Here is a 17,362-nt window from a genome sequence, read left to right as displayed (position 1 = left end):
AGTACATTGAATCCCATTGCATCAACGAGTTGGCGGACGTGTTGGTCAACTCATCGGCTGACATGTCACCAACAAACAACCGACATGTCAGCCGACAAAACACCAATGCGCCGGCCAACACCACAACAACAATAAGAGCTTTGTATGAAAGATAAATTATCTTTCATGCAAAGCTGAGAAGTATCCTGGTTTCAAAAGCTATGTCCAGAAATACATGTAATTAAATGCAAGCGGGTTTCAGCAAGCATCACAAAATGTCCTCTTTCTGTTTTTCCCAACTTCAACATCATTCATTTGTTGGAATACAGACAATAATAACTTCTTGCTAACCGAGCGCGAGGGCCGTACTGGGGAATATTGGCCCGAGGTCGTGGCAGAAAACCGACCGAGGGCCAACATTCCCCAGTACGGCTAGAGCTAGCTTGGTTAATAAGTAGTTTATTAATTTAATATATGGCTTTTTAATTACCTTTTGCTTTGTTTTTTGCAAGCCCGTAATTGGCCCGTCGGCATTGCGGAGAATAATGCCCTACAATTCAGTCACAATTAGCCAATCAGAGCACACGTTATATCGGCTACAAACACAAGCCATATAATACAATGTAATTATTGCTGTCACAAAGTGTGCCCCAAATGCTGCATTCACCCTGACCTTAGAAATAATCCTAACCTTTACCCTTAACCTTATTGTTGGAAATAGGTAGCAAATGCTTAGACTTAAACAGACACCTTGTGTTGGATGTCAAAACTGGGTGTACATCTAAGTATGTGCATTTCTGGACATCGGTTTGAAGAGAGCTTAATTAATTAAGATGCTAACAACGATATGGTAAACATTGTTAACCGCGCAGCCATGGGCCGAGCGCGGTTCTTGCTCTGCACGTTGTTTATTTTTTTTCGTTTTGTTGGAGAGCTGAACCAAACTTCCACTCAGCCATATAGTCAGTGGTACTTCCAATCATGCAACTTATGATGCTTATGATGCTTTATTCTGTTAAAACGTTAATGTACTTAAAATTTTATGAATATTCCATTCTTTATTTAGAACAAAATATATTTCCTTTTTGTGTTATTGAAGCCCTTGATTCGAAGCGAGTATTAAATACATAAAAAGGCTTTACGTCATCCATGGAAAGTGTAGACGTTGCAATTTTCATTGGTAGGGAAATAACCACCGTACTAAAGATGGCAGTGGATAACGTAATTCTTGAATTATGTCACTTGTGTGACTACTTTCAATTGCTAGTCCTTTACTCATGTAAAAGCCAATTAAATTTAATCGTGACTTTTAAGAAAGAAAGCTGTAAGTTGTTTAAAGTTTTATTATCGTGTTGTTCATGAATACCATACATATCCCAAAGAAAGTTCCAGATTAATTAAGACCATCATCATCTGAGATTTAACAACTGCTACGACTGATGGTGCAATCGGAGATTTCACCTCGGCTATAAGTGATGGTGCAATAACTTCGTGTGCAGTCGTGGTTGTCAGTTGTTGTGCTACAGATTGATCAAGTGATTTTGTGTCTATAGTCATCTGTGAATCAACAAGGACTGCTTTGGAATGTGCACTACGTTGCGACTTTAGTGGTATTAAGAAAAGAGATAAAATTTCAAAGCGCGGTTATAAGATCTGAAAGATCTTCTTGTTTGACTTTTTGCAGAAAGGAATGGCTAACAAGAGCTCCACTACAGTAGTTCGCAGTGGATACTTGCAGTGTGTAGCACAGGCCTTTCAAGGTACATATCAGCAATGTTAGGGTACAACCCTAACTGTTTTCCAATGCTAACATTAGGCCTGAAAACTTTTGTTTAGGCCTAATTTAGGCCTAAGGTTAGCTTTTTCAATAATTATTTAAGGTGCCTCTGAATCCGCTCCACGGAATTTTTTTAAAGTTTGCAGAAAGTTTTATTCTGGAATGTTGATTACATTTCAGAAATGGGGGTCACCGAGTTCGTTTTTGCGATATGAGCAGCCAAAGGCAAAAGATGGGGTGTTGTTGCAGGGCTTTCCTGTTGCCATAGTAACATTTTACATCACAAAAATGGCCGAATCTTTTTCAGCAATTATTTGTGTTTGACATGGTTTTTGTATTGGTAAAACAATGACCTGTAACCTGTGACCAGTGTTTTGTCTAGGTTACTAGACTTTGTAAATTCATTTTGTCTGAGAAGATGTTTTTCTTTAATTCTTTTCACTCCTTAAATATCTTCTTTTACAAATTTTGTTTGCAATAATTACAATAATTCAATGTTGTAGGCAACACTCTCTTACAAGGAATTGATATTTTACCACAGCTGATGCAAGTAAGAATGTTGTTTAGTCAGTTCTGTAGTACTCCAATGGTCCGTTATTTCTTCATTGAAAAGATTAATGTTAGTGCTTTAGTAGAGTATGAGTGCCAGTGTAACAGTTGTATCTTATTTGGAGGAAACCATGATTTTGTTACAGTGGAACACTGTTAATATGGTCATCAACAGGCCTAACGAACTGGCCGTATTACCGGGGTAGGATGAAATTCAAGACTAAAGGACCTAATGACATATATTGTATTTGCACTTCCAGAACAACTTTTCTCTTTAATAAACAACAGGAATGTATGTACAGTAATTGTATAAGATACTTGAACTTCGGTCAGTAGGTAAAACACTTAAAATTGTTAAGTGCATTGTATGCTCTGAGCCTAAAATCAAAACAAGAACAGGCCCAGCTTACTCTGCTTCAGATTTCACTAATGTTTGCTGTTGTAAAGTACAATAATAATTATTATTATACATTGGTGTCACCAGCTCGATTTTGATTGGCTATAAGCACGTAGCTAATTCTTGCTTTGTATAAACTCTTGTTCTTAGGCCATCGTAGCTTGATTAAGAAAATAATACAAACAGCGGTGATAAACATTGTATTCCAAAACATTTTTATAAAACTTGACATTTCGTATGCCAGTCAACACACATTTTCAAAAGTGACCGTTACAATTTTTAAAAACTATATATATATCGTAAACATTAGGGGTCTGGAACCTAGACTGAGAAAAATGATCTGCAGCAGTACGTGTCTGGACATAATGAAAAGTAATAGGTAAAACAGCAATAACTTCTCACTACTAATATTGACATTAAGGGAAGGCTTTAGCTCTTGAATGAACAAAGTCTCTTTCATTCTGCAGTGAAAGTCAGTTTTTCCGGACGCTAAAATGTCAAAGTGTCAAAATGTCAAAATGTCAAAGCCACGACATTAAATGGGATCACTTTGACATTTTAGCGTCCGGAAAAACTGACTTTCACTACAGAATTAAAGAGACTGTTCATTCGAGAGCTAAAGCCTTCCCTTAATGTCAATATTAGTAGTGAGAAGTTATTGCTGTTTTAGCTATTACTTTTCATTATGTCCAGACACGTACTGCTGCAGATCATTTTTCTCAGTCTAGGTTCCAGACCCCTATTGTTTACGATATATATATAGTTTTTAAAAATTGTAACGGTCACTTTTGAAAATGTGTGTTGACTAGCATACGAAACGTCAAGTTTTATAAAAATGCGTTGGAATACAATGTTTATCAACGCTGTTTGTGTTATTTTCTTAATTCTTGCTTGCTCTGTTTCTCCTAGGTCATACCTACAGACAATAGATTTGATATAATTATGTAGAATTGATATCATACCTACAGTCAATAGTTTTATGAACGATTCGCTCTGACAAAGGGCTAACGCTCGAAACGTCAGCTTTTAGAATCTCTGTACGGTGGCCAATAATTTACATCATCAACTTCGTTGATAAAACCAAATTTTTGTATACTACTTCCCTACCGACGCAGCACCACAGTTTCTTTAGAAACTACCCCTTCATTCTCTCACATTTGCACACATTGATTGATAAAGCATTTAGATTTTTTCCCTTTATGAATTAGTAACTAGTTTAATAAACTTTATTATTAGACTGTTGACAAGGCCAGTGGCCAGCCAAACCAGGCAGCAATTGTCACTGAAGGATTGCTAGCGGCCTCTATTCTCATAAGACTCTCACTTGTTGATGTACAGGCAGGTAATGACTTTCTTGCACTCACTCAATCTATAATAAGGATCCCAAATACATCTGCACTGTCAAGTCACACTTTTGCCCCGTTAGGCTTTCCTAATCACAAGTAAAATGATCTGGCCTTTAGACAGCATAAAATCTGTAAGTGGCAGTTTTTGATGGGAAGGGGTAACAGACATTTTTTATTTGTGACACATTATTCACTCAACCAGATACCTAAGGAAGCCATCCACAATAATTATTTCTGTTGGAATTATAAAATGTGAATGAATTATTTGCTTAATTTTCATGTTAAGTAAAGTGCATTGGAATGATTAGGTTATATTTGCATTTGTTGTTAGCCAGATTTCGCCTCATTTTCTTCCATAGATTCTAAATTAGATCCTTGCTATCTTCATGGATGTTCATTTAATTATTAATTTACATAGCCAGTCAAATTTATTTTATTCAGAATTCCATGTGTTCTACCTTGTTACCTGTAAGTGCATTTTATTTCAATGTATTTTTTTTTTTTTTTGCTTTTTTCTAGAGTCCAAACTTGGTCCATTTTGGGCTAAATTCCTTGATGCCAAGAAGCAGCTGTTTGTTTCTGAGAGATTTCTAAACTCTGCATCCGAAGAAGGTATACAATACGCATACCAACTGGTTCACAGGCAGCCCAAGTCATCCTTAGCTGGACTACCTATGACAAACTTTTACATTTGCATGTTCTAACTAGTTTAAGACTACTTTGCCTCACCTTACGCTTGGGCCACCTGTGACGAATCTTACACTTTGTACGTTTTTAAGTTCTAATTGTTAATTTTAAGATTATCTTGAATTATTTTCTTTCAGGCCTTCTATGTCTGGTGTCTGTTATTGAAAACCTTGTCTTCAGCCATGGACAAAGATTGAGCAAATCCAACAGCCGGTATGTTATTGTTATGTTATCTTGCCTTTTTATGAATTGATGTATTTGCTTGTCATGCTTTTTGTTTCTGTGTTTTTTTTTTTTCAGGCCTTGGAAAAGAGCTTTGGTGTTTCTCCTGACCCACTCAAGTTGGAGAATAAGGCAAACCACACAGTCTTGTATCCAGCGGTTGTTTAACATCTCAGAAGAAAGTGCTCTAGAGCTTCAGTCCTCATTATTGGCAGAGTTTTCTGAGCTTTTGGCAATGCAGAAGGTAAATGAAATTAAAGGCAATTTTACTGTCACACAAGTAAAATGTAGTTAATGGATCGTGACAATATCATCTGTAACCCTTTCATGGCGGCTCTGTTTTCAATGTTGCGATTGTGCTGTCTAGTTGCCAAGGCCAGCAAACACTAAGGATTTATTGTATTCTTGCTTCGAACTGCACGGCGTTGTTGTCGCTAGCAGGCTAGTATGATCCATGGCATTGGCGCTTTTTTCAAAGCTCTATTCATGGCTAAGAGTTGACACATGTAACACTAAGTTCTCAGACTCGTAGTACAGCTCTTTCGACTGGCTATGCCAGCAGATATTTGTCTAGCACTGTTGTTCAGCGCGATTTGGTTTTTTCCCTCCCTCCCTCCCTCCCTTTGAAGTCGAGGTTGGGGCCTCGTTGTCTGTCAATAAACTCGGGACACTTCCTATGTGGTACGGTTAAGTCTGCGCAGCGACTTTCCACGAGCTTGTTGGCCGCCTTGCCTTTTGAATATTGCCTGCTAACGGATACTCTTGTCCGATCCAGCATGTGTTGTTTTACATTCAGCTTGTCGTATTGGGGAGATAAGTGAGGTTCCTTTGTCACATAATCGCTGGAAGTCACACAGACTAACCTAACGCAAGGTGGTGCTCCCCCATTAACACCAGCTGGAGTCAATGTTTGCTCATAACATTACTAGTACCGCTAGTTAGCACACAAGCATAAGGAACAGAGACATTAACTTGTGGTTAAATTGTGAAAGAATGCTAGTAATAAAAATAAATTACAAAGTGATGGACTTGCAGAAGGACTTGCAGCCAGGCTTGGTATAAGCGCTGCAGTCATACAGACTGCAGAAACTTTATAATAAGTTAAAATTATGGTCAGAGGAATAACACAAGGAAACTATTATTTCTCCCATAAATTAGTAATGGATTTTCTCCTTTTGCCTGTGCATCGCCCTTTTTTCTCTGCCACCTTTGCTTAACATTCTCCAACAACTCGATAAAATTCAGACAATATTAAATTCAATTTGACTATTAAGTGACGAAAGAGAACAAAAATGGTTGCTACCCACAGATAGCTGAGCCGCGTTACAACATTTACGTGTAAGTAGATGTGTTTACACCTTGTCAGATTTGAATGAGATAAAAATAACATAAAATAAAAAGTAGACATTAAGATGTCAACATAAGAGTAGAAAAGTAAAAACAAAATAGGTATAGATCTTAACATACCATACAGTACATACAGAGAATAAAATTGCAAGAAAAGTATTAAATGTTAAGGGTAATAAAATCATTATCAGAAAGTTACCGTTTTTTCTTTAATCCTGTTTATGGAGCAGTGTTGGTGCAGAGGTGAGAGCACCTGCCTTAAACCAAAGTGGCCCATTTTCGATTGCAAGACTCATTTTCATAGTGGGTTAAGTTTATTGGTTCTCTGCTCTGTTCCAAGAGGTTTTTCTATGGGTGCTTTGGTTTTCCCCTCTCACTAAAACCCATACCGGTAATTTGATTTGATTTAGTACGTAAATAATGTTTAATTTGATTTGATCTCCCTGGGCAATTATTTACTTGTTCTCAGTGATATAAGATCAAGACTTACTAAATAAAGTGATGATGATGATGATGATGCTGATGTTGGATTATCATTATCATTATCATTATCATAATCATTATCATTATTACCAGTGTTATTATTTCCTTACAAATTCAGACAATGTGCTATAGTCTGGTCTATTGTTTGTGAGAGTGGGTCAACAATTACAATCTTAACCATCTATTTCAGCATCCTATCCCAGACAATTCTATTCCAGTAGTAAATGGAGAGGTTCATCACACCGGTTCAACTGATATTGGTGACAAAGTTCTTGTGCCTGCTCTCCAGTGTCTTGTATTATCCCTCATCAAGACTAATCCTGAACTTTCCTCTGATTCAAAAGATAAGATAGCTTTACAAGTGCTACCAGATGCTCACCATCCTCCACTTTGTAAGTAATGTTCTCTTTACTTTGAGAAGTTCTATAACATGTGCATGCATTTTCGATATTGTTATGAGACATTCACTTGGCCCAGAGTTTTTTGGTTAATCCATTCACACCTAAAGTGCACCGAATCAGCGAACTGGCTCATGTTCACAAGAGTAAAATCCTTAAAGTGGTACTATGATCAAAAAATCAGTTCCTTTTTTTCTTCAGATTTTGAAAATGTGATTGCTTAACACTTGCCTGGCAAAAAATTTTAGCTTTGATTTTTATCCAAAGGCTGTTTCCTTTGAGGGCACGTTTTGGATTTCACGGTCCACCATTACTCATGTTCAAAACTGACCGACTGGGTGCAGTTTATTATGTAGCAAAAAAGGTTAAAAATCTCAAAGCCTTAAACTCCTGTGCTGCATACTAATTTCAGTCGCATACAAACGCAATGCATTCGTAAAATAGTGAATCTTTGATTTCATTTTCTCCTCGATCCAGCTCTCTCAAGATTTTGAAGCTAGTAGTCGGACCGACCATCAAATAGTAAAATTCCAGTCAAAATAAACATGTGTCTTTTTAAAATGAAGGCTGATAACTTGGGTCTCTTAGTGTAATAGTTAACATAGTTTTGAAATCCAGAGAAAAAAAAAGATTTGATTTTTTGATCATAGTACTAACCACTGACTATAAGTGTCACTCTCAAGTGGGTAGGGTTAACCACTGTTTGGTTAATGCTCCGTAGGTTGCAGATGGAACTGTGTGACTGAGGGACATTTCTGCAAATGGGTACTGTTTGTGGCTTCTAAACAAGATCATATTAAATAGGCTCAGACTAATTTCTTCCCTAAGGTGGAAGTAGCTTGTTGGGGACATTGCATCCTGCTTTGAAGTGAACTGAAATGTGTGTGTTAGTCGCCACTCCCCTCAGGACTATTATTTACAATAATTATTCTCTTTGGGGAACTTTGGCCAGACTGCCATTCTCGTCACCAGAGAGTCAGTTATTATGTCTGCACATGACCTGAGGCTCTTGGAAATTCTAGGAAGAAGAACATGCGCCAAAGGGGTGTTACAGAAAAAAAATGGCTATTAATTTTTGAACCTTACGGTGCCTGCTCACTCCTTGTGCTAACATGAATGCAATAATCAGAGGAGCTTTTCATTGTTCTTCACCAAAACCAATGAGAAGATACTTTGTTTCAGGGTTCCCCAGTGCTCTTCCGTCCCTCAGTCATGCAAAAGAGAAGAGCTTGCCAGACTGCTTGTTAAGAAGTTTACAATAGAACAACAGACCAGACCACAACACTGTCAACACTAGGATCTCCGGGCGCCCGTCTCTTTTCAAATAGGGTCTGTCATCTATTATAACATCCCACAGAGTTTGTGAGTTCATGAACAAGGGTTGTAAGATGCGGCCTATGGTTTATGCATGTAATCCTCATCCGAGAAGACTTGAAAGTCTAACAATTTGAAGACCCTGAGTGTTGGTCTGGCTGGAGTGAACTCACCACTTAACAGTACAGTAGTCTGATGCTCAATCAATGCTCAAATTATCAGGATTTATTCTCTCAGTAATATTCTCATTCTCATCTCAGTGTAAAACCAAGCAAAATTTATTGCTTGGTTTAAAAGATGGTTTAAAATTTGTTTTTTGTGAGTAAAGCTTGTCAGTTATTTCTAAAAGATCCAGGGCGATGAAAATTATGTGAAAAAGCAGCTCAGAAACCTGGTGGAGTTCTTTCTTTTTTTAAAAAAGTTTGACACAAAACACTACTTACATAAAAATACTTACACTACATTACCTACGACCACTATATAAATTTTGCCACTGCTAGTAATCTCGCAATCTGATTGGCTAATTTGCTGTTGTTGACAAGAGTCTAGACAACGCTGTTTGCATCATGCTTGCATCAATGTGTCATGCACTGTTAAAGCCAATCAGGAATGCTCATTTATTTTTGGGAAGTAAACCAATCAGATTGAGAGAAAGTTATAGATCATGCTTGCTCTTTGTTTGTGTCAAGTTCTTGATCACTAGATTTGAAATAAGAATTTTCTTTAGCATTAAAAATTGTGCTAAAAAACAAATCAAAAGTGGTTCAGCATTGTCTGACTGTACTCTTATCAACAACATATTCATCATCACAGTGGTCAAAATGTGTTGCAGACTTATGAGGCACACCTATTTACACTACTTATACACTACTTAAAACAGAGTTAACTGAATAGAGTGTAATGTGAAGTGCTAGATTTCAATCCCATATGAACCATGTGAGCGTTAGCCCTACTGATGGAAATGGGCCCACACAAGGACAGAGAAAAACTCTGACCAGGGTGGGAATTGAACCCATGACCTTCGGGTTAGATCTCCGCCGCTCTACCGACTGAGCTACAAGGTCAGATGGGAGCAGGCTGTGGGAACTGAAGATGTTAAAGTCACGGCAATGAACATGTACAAGTACAAGGAAAGGTTACGTTTATACAAACGTTGGCCTTGTAGCACTTATATTTTAAACAGAGTTAACTGAATAGAGCACTTCACATTACACTCTATTCAGTTAACTCTGTTTAAAATATAAGTGCTACACGGTCAACGTTTATACACTACTTAGTTACACTCACTAGAAATTATTTACACTCATTTACTCTCAATAACTTACAATACTCTCAGTAACTTACAATTATACTTTCTTTTACAGTGCTTGCCTATAATAACTTACAATAACTCAGTTACAGTGGAGTTCTTACTTTCTCTTGTATGAGACCAACTTAATAACTCTATCTGTTTTTATAAATTATTACCATCTGACAGTTTGTTTATTGTAGTTTCAAGTAAAGGCAAGTTATGGGTTAAAATGGTTCACAACATGGGAGTAAAGATGGACAGTTTTCTTGATCAACATGTGGACACCATTATGGAAATGATTGTTTCTGGAAGCAAACTGCAAAAGGTAAATATTACAGAAGTGTTGCTATGTCTTTAGCTATTCATTAATTTTTTGCCCTCTTACTTCCTGTTACATGTACTTGGAAAAATGGAAGAATATCAGCATCTGCTGTTGGGACAATTTGAAAACATTGAATTTGAATCTTAAGGTGAAGCAAATGGGAGAAACACCAAAATTTTCCTTTTGAACTCTACATTTAGTAGGGTAATTAATAATGAAATTCGTTTGAGGAGGTTCCCTAGAGTTTAAGGGCTGCACGCAAGCTGGGCACCAGACTCAGTATGGTGCGTAAAGCCTGAATCATGCGTGTTTTTCTGATTTTTGTGACGTCTGTGTGACCAAATCTGTAAAAGTAACTGCTAATTTTGGCATGTACTAACCGCAGAATTAAAATACAGCACAGGAGTTTTTCAGCTTTCAGACTTTTTAACTCGCGTTTTGCACATATAATGAAGCAGCATTCACACGCTGAGATTTTAAGCCAGTGAGACTTTTCCCTGGATCCAACCCTCTCAGGTCCAATCAAATTGATATCAGTTGAATTTGTTTAGAAAAATGACAAATTGCAGAATATTGGCAAAACCGTCTGAACGACCTTGATTTTTTACCAGCTCGAAATGTCAGGCAATATCATTTACATAATAATAAAAAATTTCACCAAAGGAAAGTATAAATATTAAGGAATTTAGGCCAAAAATAGGAATATGTCTGCCTGTCATAAGATGTGATGTTTGCATGGTAAGAGCCATAATCCAAAAATTGACACCCAAAAAATAAGCCTTATTGCATCAGTACCCATACTGGTAAGTCTCTACAGGGAAAACTTTGAGAGAAATCAATTAAGTTTCCTTTTGTAACTCGTTCCCTGTAGTGAGGGTATTCACAAATAATTTTGTAACTTTTATTGCAAATTGATTGTGACATTCTATCGTATCGTTCATTTTCAGACTTCACACAATATTCTTCAAACAATGGTAGAACTTGCTCCAAGTGTGTTTTTTCCCCGAGTTGTAACGCACTGCACGGTAATCTTGGCCAAATCAGCATTCGTTACCGTGACTACTGAGGAAGTTGCTATCATGAACACTCCAGAGGGTGAGATCTACAATAAAAGTGTCCTGGAAAGGTTGGTGGTTTCATTAGTAAAGGAAATCCTCAAATAAGAGACAATGAAGAGGTTGCACCCTGGCTTCACAAACCACTGACGAAGAGAAAATGTATGGGCATGCTTTTTGAAGGAAGGGTTGTGTTAAACATCCATATCCTCTAGCTGTGGGTTCATCATGACCACTTCCCAGCTGGCTTACAGCTATTTAAGTCGATAGTGCACTCACTGTACAGGCATTGCAGAGGTCATACAGAGGTTGAAATCCTATGCAAGCCAGAATTTTTCAGGCTTTCCTTTCATTGTTGCTAAGGTGGCATTCTTATCCAGTGGATTATGCTATCTGTGTTGAACAACTGAAGACAGTACTGTGACTTTTTGAAACTCAAAAGAAAATATGAAGAAAAGCACTGATATCATTTTTTTGTTGAGAATTGACTGCAGTTTTACATCAAAATGTGTTGAGTTGTGATACATGGTGGAAATTTAGAGAGTCACGTGACATGTGTAGCCACCATAATTATTATTATTATTATTATTATTATTATTATTATTATTATTATTTTAATGCAACTTAAACTCAAAAGTTACTTTTTCTTGGTTGTGCCCCTCCAGTCAGCCTTTTGCTTAATTACATTTTTTTTTCTTGAGTACATATCTGATTTTTGCTTACTGTACAAGTATATCTGGTATTGTTTTCTTTGTAGTGTTAAGTCAGCAGAAGCAGCTAAACGAAAAAACATGAAGAAAGAATCAAAGGCGTATTCATATGAAGATCAAATCTGGGATATGGAGCAGCGTGAGGTCTGTTGAACATTATCAGCTTTGAAATGTGCCAATTTAATAGTGTTTTAATCAGTTGAGATCCTTCCTTTTTGTTGTTTAACACTTGTAGAACACTTTTTAAAATGCAGCAAAGCATGGTCTTATTAAAGAGGTTTGGGCTTTACTAGTAGTTGACTGTAGTTGTTATGTGTGTCAGGTGAGAGCTCATGATTAACTCTCTTCTTAAACGTTTAAACAGTCAATGAAAAAGAAAAAGAAAGCTGAAGGGAAACTGTCAGCGAAAGATGAGATGGGACAAAAGGAAAAAGAAATCTTCGAAGCTCAGATAATGAAGGAAGCAGAAATCCGGGATAGATTGAAAGAGGTGAGCAACTTTTATCTGCATATTAATTAACATTCAGAGACAGTTTTTCGTATCTTCACTATTTGTTTACTTACAGAACAGGCAATTAAGTTATTGATGTTATCTCTAGGCTGTTGCAAAAGGATATGAGAGGCGGCTGCCAATTAACACTTAGGAGAGTGGGGTGGGGCAAACCTTAATGCGTTGTCTTGGGCATTGGGAATTGGCTCAGCATGGCCAAGCCTAGTGACCTACAAAATGTGCCAAGGTCGGATGAGAGTCATTTGAACCATAATTATGTTCAGAAATGCACAAAATTTAGATGCACACAGATTTCAAGAAGCGTCACAAAGTACCTCCTTGCTCTTCTCCTCGACTTCAACGTCACTTGTGTCTTGGACTACAGACAATTGACGTCACAAGATGTCCCCCACAAGCAGCTCCTTGAGTAATGATAAACAGCTGTATTTACCCTGAGCTAAAAATAACACTAACCTTTACCCGAACCTTATTGATGGTTTTCATCTGACGTCACCGCTGCCATGTTGGTGAACAGAACAATGCAGAAAAATGTCTTTTGGGAATTTGACTCTATTCTTATGCAAAACTTGTGGGGCCATTTTCTATTGTTTTGTACACCAACATGGCCGCCTCATCACGTGGATGCAAACCAAGAATTGTTGGAAATTACTTGCATTTCTGGACATATGTGAAAAGGTCACACATACAGCAGCTCTCGTGAAACAGTCTTGACTGGGTTCCAACCCAAACTGAAAATAAGGAGTAAGAACAGAGACAATCGTACAGAAAACAAAATGTTACCAATAAATTATTGTAATTTTCGTCCAGTTAAGCCTGGTTTTCACTAGCGACGCAAGCGCAAGCGCAAGCATAAGAGAGCTTATTTTACTGTGAAAACCTGACGCAAGCATAAGTACAAGCACAAACACGAGGATCAAAATTTTTCCTTTTCCTTGTGCTTCTGCTTGCATTCAGATAGTCCTGTACCTTAATGTTTCAATGTAATTTGTTGAGTATTGTGTCTCACGAGAGCTTCTTCCCTAACAGATTCAAATCCAGCACTCTTGCTCCACTTCATACCCTTTTCTTCCTGATAATTATCTCTGTTAGCTTCTTCGTGAAATCAGCCAAGTTGCATCATTACTGGATACAGCCATAACAGCCAATCGCAGATCTGCACGTCAGCATATCACTCCCCTGGTATCCACCCTGGTGCTACTACTGCAGTACCCCCTGACTGCCCCCGCGGTTGTCCCACTGTTTTTGAAACTTGGTAGAAGCGCTCTTGATCATGAACAGAAATCTCTTTGTAAGTGGTATCTATTTAACTGCTGTGTTTTTCATTCACATATTCTTGTGTTTTTTGGGTGTTTTGTTTGGCCATTTGTGTTTCCATGACCAATGTTTCAACCTGATGTTTCGATCCTGTGCATTTTATTAGGAAATGCCATCTGCTCTCTGAGAGAGTACTTGGGAAGCTGGAGTTGCTATTTGTAACCCTTAAACATAAATAGACACTTGAAAAAGAGTCGCTTCTCCCTATACTTTTTTGCTTGTTCATTCAAGAGTGACTAATAATTCAAGATGGCAATTATTAACAGTCACAGCCAAACAAAGACAGCTCCTTTAAAAGGTATCTCCATGGCAATTAAAATTACTGAGATCTTAAAATGAGGTCTTATAAAATATTATGGACAAATTGCCATGATGATGTGCTTTTTAATAATACGAATTGTTGCTCAGAATTAGTTATCACAAAGCCTTGCATGTGTTTTTGGACAATAACATTTATTGAAAAATTATCTGTAGAACCGTACCTTAACATCCTGATATAGTCTTTTGTGTGCTTCAAACTTCCTGTGAGAAATAACGTCTTTTTAAACTTTCTTGAACATCGTTCAAGGCTTATCTTTTATCTATATGTTGTTGAAATTGCATCCACTGGAAACTCGGAAAGAATCGGAGCTCCAGACGGGATTTGAACCCCCTTGAACTAACCACTGAGCTACCGGAGACTCTATGGTGAGCAAAGGTGAAATGTGGGTCTTTGACACGATGCAGTTTTGAGCTATGCTGTCAGTCGTTATTTTACTATGTAATTGCGCGATGCAGTTTGAGTTAACAACCCACTAAAGTCTCCAGTTGCTCGGAGGTTAGAGCATCCGACGAGATCACGTAAGGTCGTGGGTTCAATCCCATTTGGAGTTCGGATGTTTTTTTTTTAGTTTCCTATGGATGCAATTTCAACACCACATATAGAATTCTCACATTCGCTCACTTATGTTTCATCTCCTAATTAAATTATTTATTCATTATTTTTTAAATTCATTTTTGTGTTGGCGTTTTTGCCACCGTTAACCAAATATTTATGTATCAGTGGATGTAGATGTACCTGCCCCCTTTTGTTTCTAGTAACCTCTCAGTTTTTGCTAATATGGCATGATTTTGTCAACTGCAGGGGCTGTTGCATATGTGACAATGAGACTTCTTAAACCGATGTGCAGTATCACCCCAGCATGGTGTGAAGAAAACCTTTCAGAGGCCACCAAACGTGTCTTGACCATTCTTCATACCCTAACAGTCTCCCCCAGTGTTTCAGGAGCACCCTCATCGAAATCATTGCCAGAGCTCCTTTCTGCACCTGCATTTGCCTTCTGTTTTCCCCTACTGAGGTGTATTCTTAAGGATGGTGGGAAAACTGTTGGGGGAGATGAAGATCTTAGACACCAGGCTCTGCAGGTTGTGGCTGAACATTGTAAGCTGAGAGCCAAATACGGCGATGGTGATTGGCAGGAGGAGGAGGGAAAAGAGGTAATTAAAGGAAGTCCGCTATAACAAACTGTCAACACCATTCCTAATGAATGAAGGGGTAGTTTCTAAAGAAACTATGGTGCTGCGTCGGTGGGGAAGTAGTATACAAAAATTTGGTTTTATCAACGGAGTTGATAATGTAAATTGGCCACCGTACAGAGATTCTAAAAGCTGAAGTTTCGAGCGTTAGCCCTTCGTCAGAGCGAATTGAATTGGATTCGCTCTGAATTGAATTGGACTCGCTCTGACGAAGGGCTAACGCTCGAAACGTCAGCTTTTAGAATCTCTGTACGGTGGCCAATTTACATTATCAACTCCGTTGATAAAACCAAATTTTTGTATACCATTCCTAATGACTCGCTCATACGAGGAAACAATCTGTGTGCTCCACACAGACTTTCTGATAACGGCACTAGTTCAGATGCTCTGCCACTGAACTACAGTGTACTGGTGGGAGCTATAACAGGTTGCAAAATTGGTGGCTTTTTTAGCTTTTAATACCTGCGGTATGTAGAATTCCAACCTTTTCCACTTCGTATTGACTGTTGAAGTTTTCAGCTTTATTATAATAATGATTAGGATTATTATATGGCTAGTGTTTCTGGCCGATATAACGCGCGCTGTGATTGGCTAAGAGCAGCTAAGCGCTAGGGCATTGTTCTCCCGTAATGCCCACGGGCTTATTATGGATTATGCAAATTAATTGTTTCTTCTTTGGAACCGTTCTGTTAGCCATATGATAAACAACTTAATGACCTTGACCGTTCGGGTTGTTACAGCAAAATCTCAACCTCGGCCTAGCTGTAATGACCTCGCTATCGATCAGTCAATACGGCAAGGCCTCAGTTTGATATTTTGCTGTAACGACCTCACTCTCGGTTATGAAGTAGTTATTATTGTCCTACTATGGGCCTTTTTCATATGGAGACCGTTTTGAATCCCGAGGGACTGAAAACGTTTGTTTTGCTCCTCCCTGAACTCGCTTCCAATCACCAGCATCGCCTCCTGGTGACAAAAGTTTATTCTGCTCAGATTGAAATTGTAGAAATGATTCATTTTTGCTACTCTGTTGAAAGATGCTACATTTTAGTGCTGCTAAATAAGTGAAGTGATTGTTTTTTTCGATAGTGACTCGGGAATACTCCGAAAAGGTCTGAATGCCCCTTTGTAGGAGCTGAATCAACAACGACCTTCTGAAAACTAGTTCGTTCTCTCTATCGCCGGAGGTTACTCTTGAACGCTGGGTCATTTAAGTTGGTTCAGGGCACATGTGTCCTGCATGTGCCTTCCAGTACTTTAAGGATTTAAACGACAGCTTAGCTGGGTCAATTGCATTTTACTAATTAACATTTATGCAATACCATTGTGCTTTTCGGTCCTGTTTCAGAGTCACCCAGCTTTGCTACCAAGACAAGACATGTTTTCTCTCCTGAGCGAAATTATTTCTTCCAGTCCAAAGACAATCAAAGGTTCAAGATTACAGGTACATTAGCATTAAAAAGTTAACTGGCATCTGATTACGAACTGAAAGAATGGAGTGCTTATTTATCACCATTGTCAAAATAGTAAATGTCAAACTGTCTGCTGCCTGACTGGCTCACTTGATTGAGCTCCAGGTTATGCAAGAGATCACGGGTTTGAACCCCAGGCGGACCAAAGCTCAGGTTCTTAAAATAACTGTAGAGAAAGTCCTGCCAAAAGGTTTTTGAGTGATTTGTCCTTCCTGTAAGCGACGATGGGGACAATCGGAAAAATTCGTTTGTAGGGAAGCAATTATGTTCCTCAGTTGATTAAGCCCTCTGTCTTTTGGCTGGTTGTGAGGATGGTATATCTTCGTCTGAATCCGAGAGGGTCCGCTTTTCTGGGGACTTGATTGGAGAGAGTGGCGATGGAGCTTGGCTGTCTCTCATTTCTGCAAGGATTTCAGCGACAATATCGTCATTGACCATGTTTGCAAGACCGGTTTCGGAATTCGTTGTGGATTCCTTCGTCATTTGCGTGCTCTAATAGTGAGAGCGGATGTTTGACCAAGTGTTCGTTTGGGTTGCTTCTTATAATGCGCTCCGGATGGCGTCCTCTTAATTGATGGGCCAATCATAGTGTAGTTATTTTGATCCGTTCCACGTCTCTAGGTTCGTTGAAGAACCAAGCTATTTGATGTAATGGTTAGACTTTCAATTCTTA

General features: G+C 38.3%; 1 protein-coding gene across 1 annotated transcript in view; it reads left to right on the top strand.

Moving 5' to 3' along the window:
* The window catches only part of LOC138047431 (stalled ribosome sensor GCN1-like), a 70,932-nt gene that overhangs the window by 22,319 nt on the left and 31,251 nt on the right, over positions 1–17,362 (top strand). Inside the window, exons 16-29 of the mRNA XM_068894278.1 lie at positions 1,664–1,739; positions 2,260–2,306; positions 3,939–4,044; positions 4,568–4,660; positions 4,873–4,948; positions 5,036–5,201; positions 6,978–7,179; positions 9,991–10,115; positions 11,060–11,238; positions 11,925–12,021; positions 12,242–12,367; positions 13,478–13,676; positions 14,826–15,178; positions 16,566–16,661. Of these exons, the coding sequence (XP_068750379.1) occupies positions 1,664–1,739; positions 2,260–2,306; positions 3,939–4,044; positions 4,568–4,660; positions 4,873–4,948; positions 5,036–5,201; positions 6,978–7,179; positions 9,991–10,115; positions 11,060–11,238; positions 11,925–12,021; positions 12,242–12,367; positions 13,478–13,676; positions 14,826–15,178; positions 16,566–16,661 (1,941 nt within the window). The remainder of the gene's footprint in view (positions 1–1,663; positions 1,740–2,259; positions 2,307–3,938; positions 4,045–4,567; positions 4,661–4,872; positions 4,949–5,035; positions 5,202–6,977; positions 7,180–9,990; positions 10,116–11,059; positions 11,239–11,924; positions 12,022–12,241; positions 12,368–13,477; positions 13,677–14,825; positions 15,179–16,565; positions 16,662–17,362) is intronic.

The sequence above is a fragment of the Montipora capricornis genome, chromosome 4 (genome assembly GCF_036669925.1).
Source record: "Montipora capricornis isolate CH-2021 chromosome 4, ASM3666992v2, whole genome shotgun sequence".
Taxonomy (NCBI): domain Eukaryota; kingdom Metazoa; phylum Cnidaria; class Anthozoa; order Scleractinia; family Acroporidae; genus Montipora; species Montipora capricornis.
Note: the sequence above shows the minus strand (reverse complement) of the source record. Positions and strands in the feature narration are given on the sequence as shown.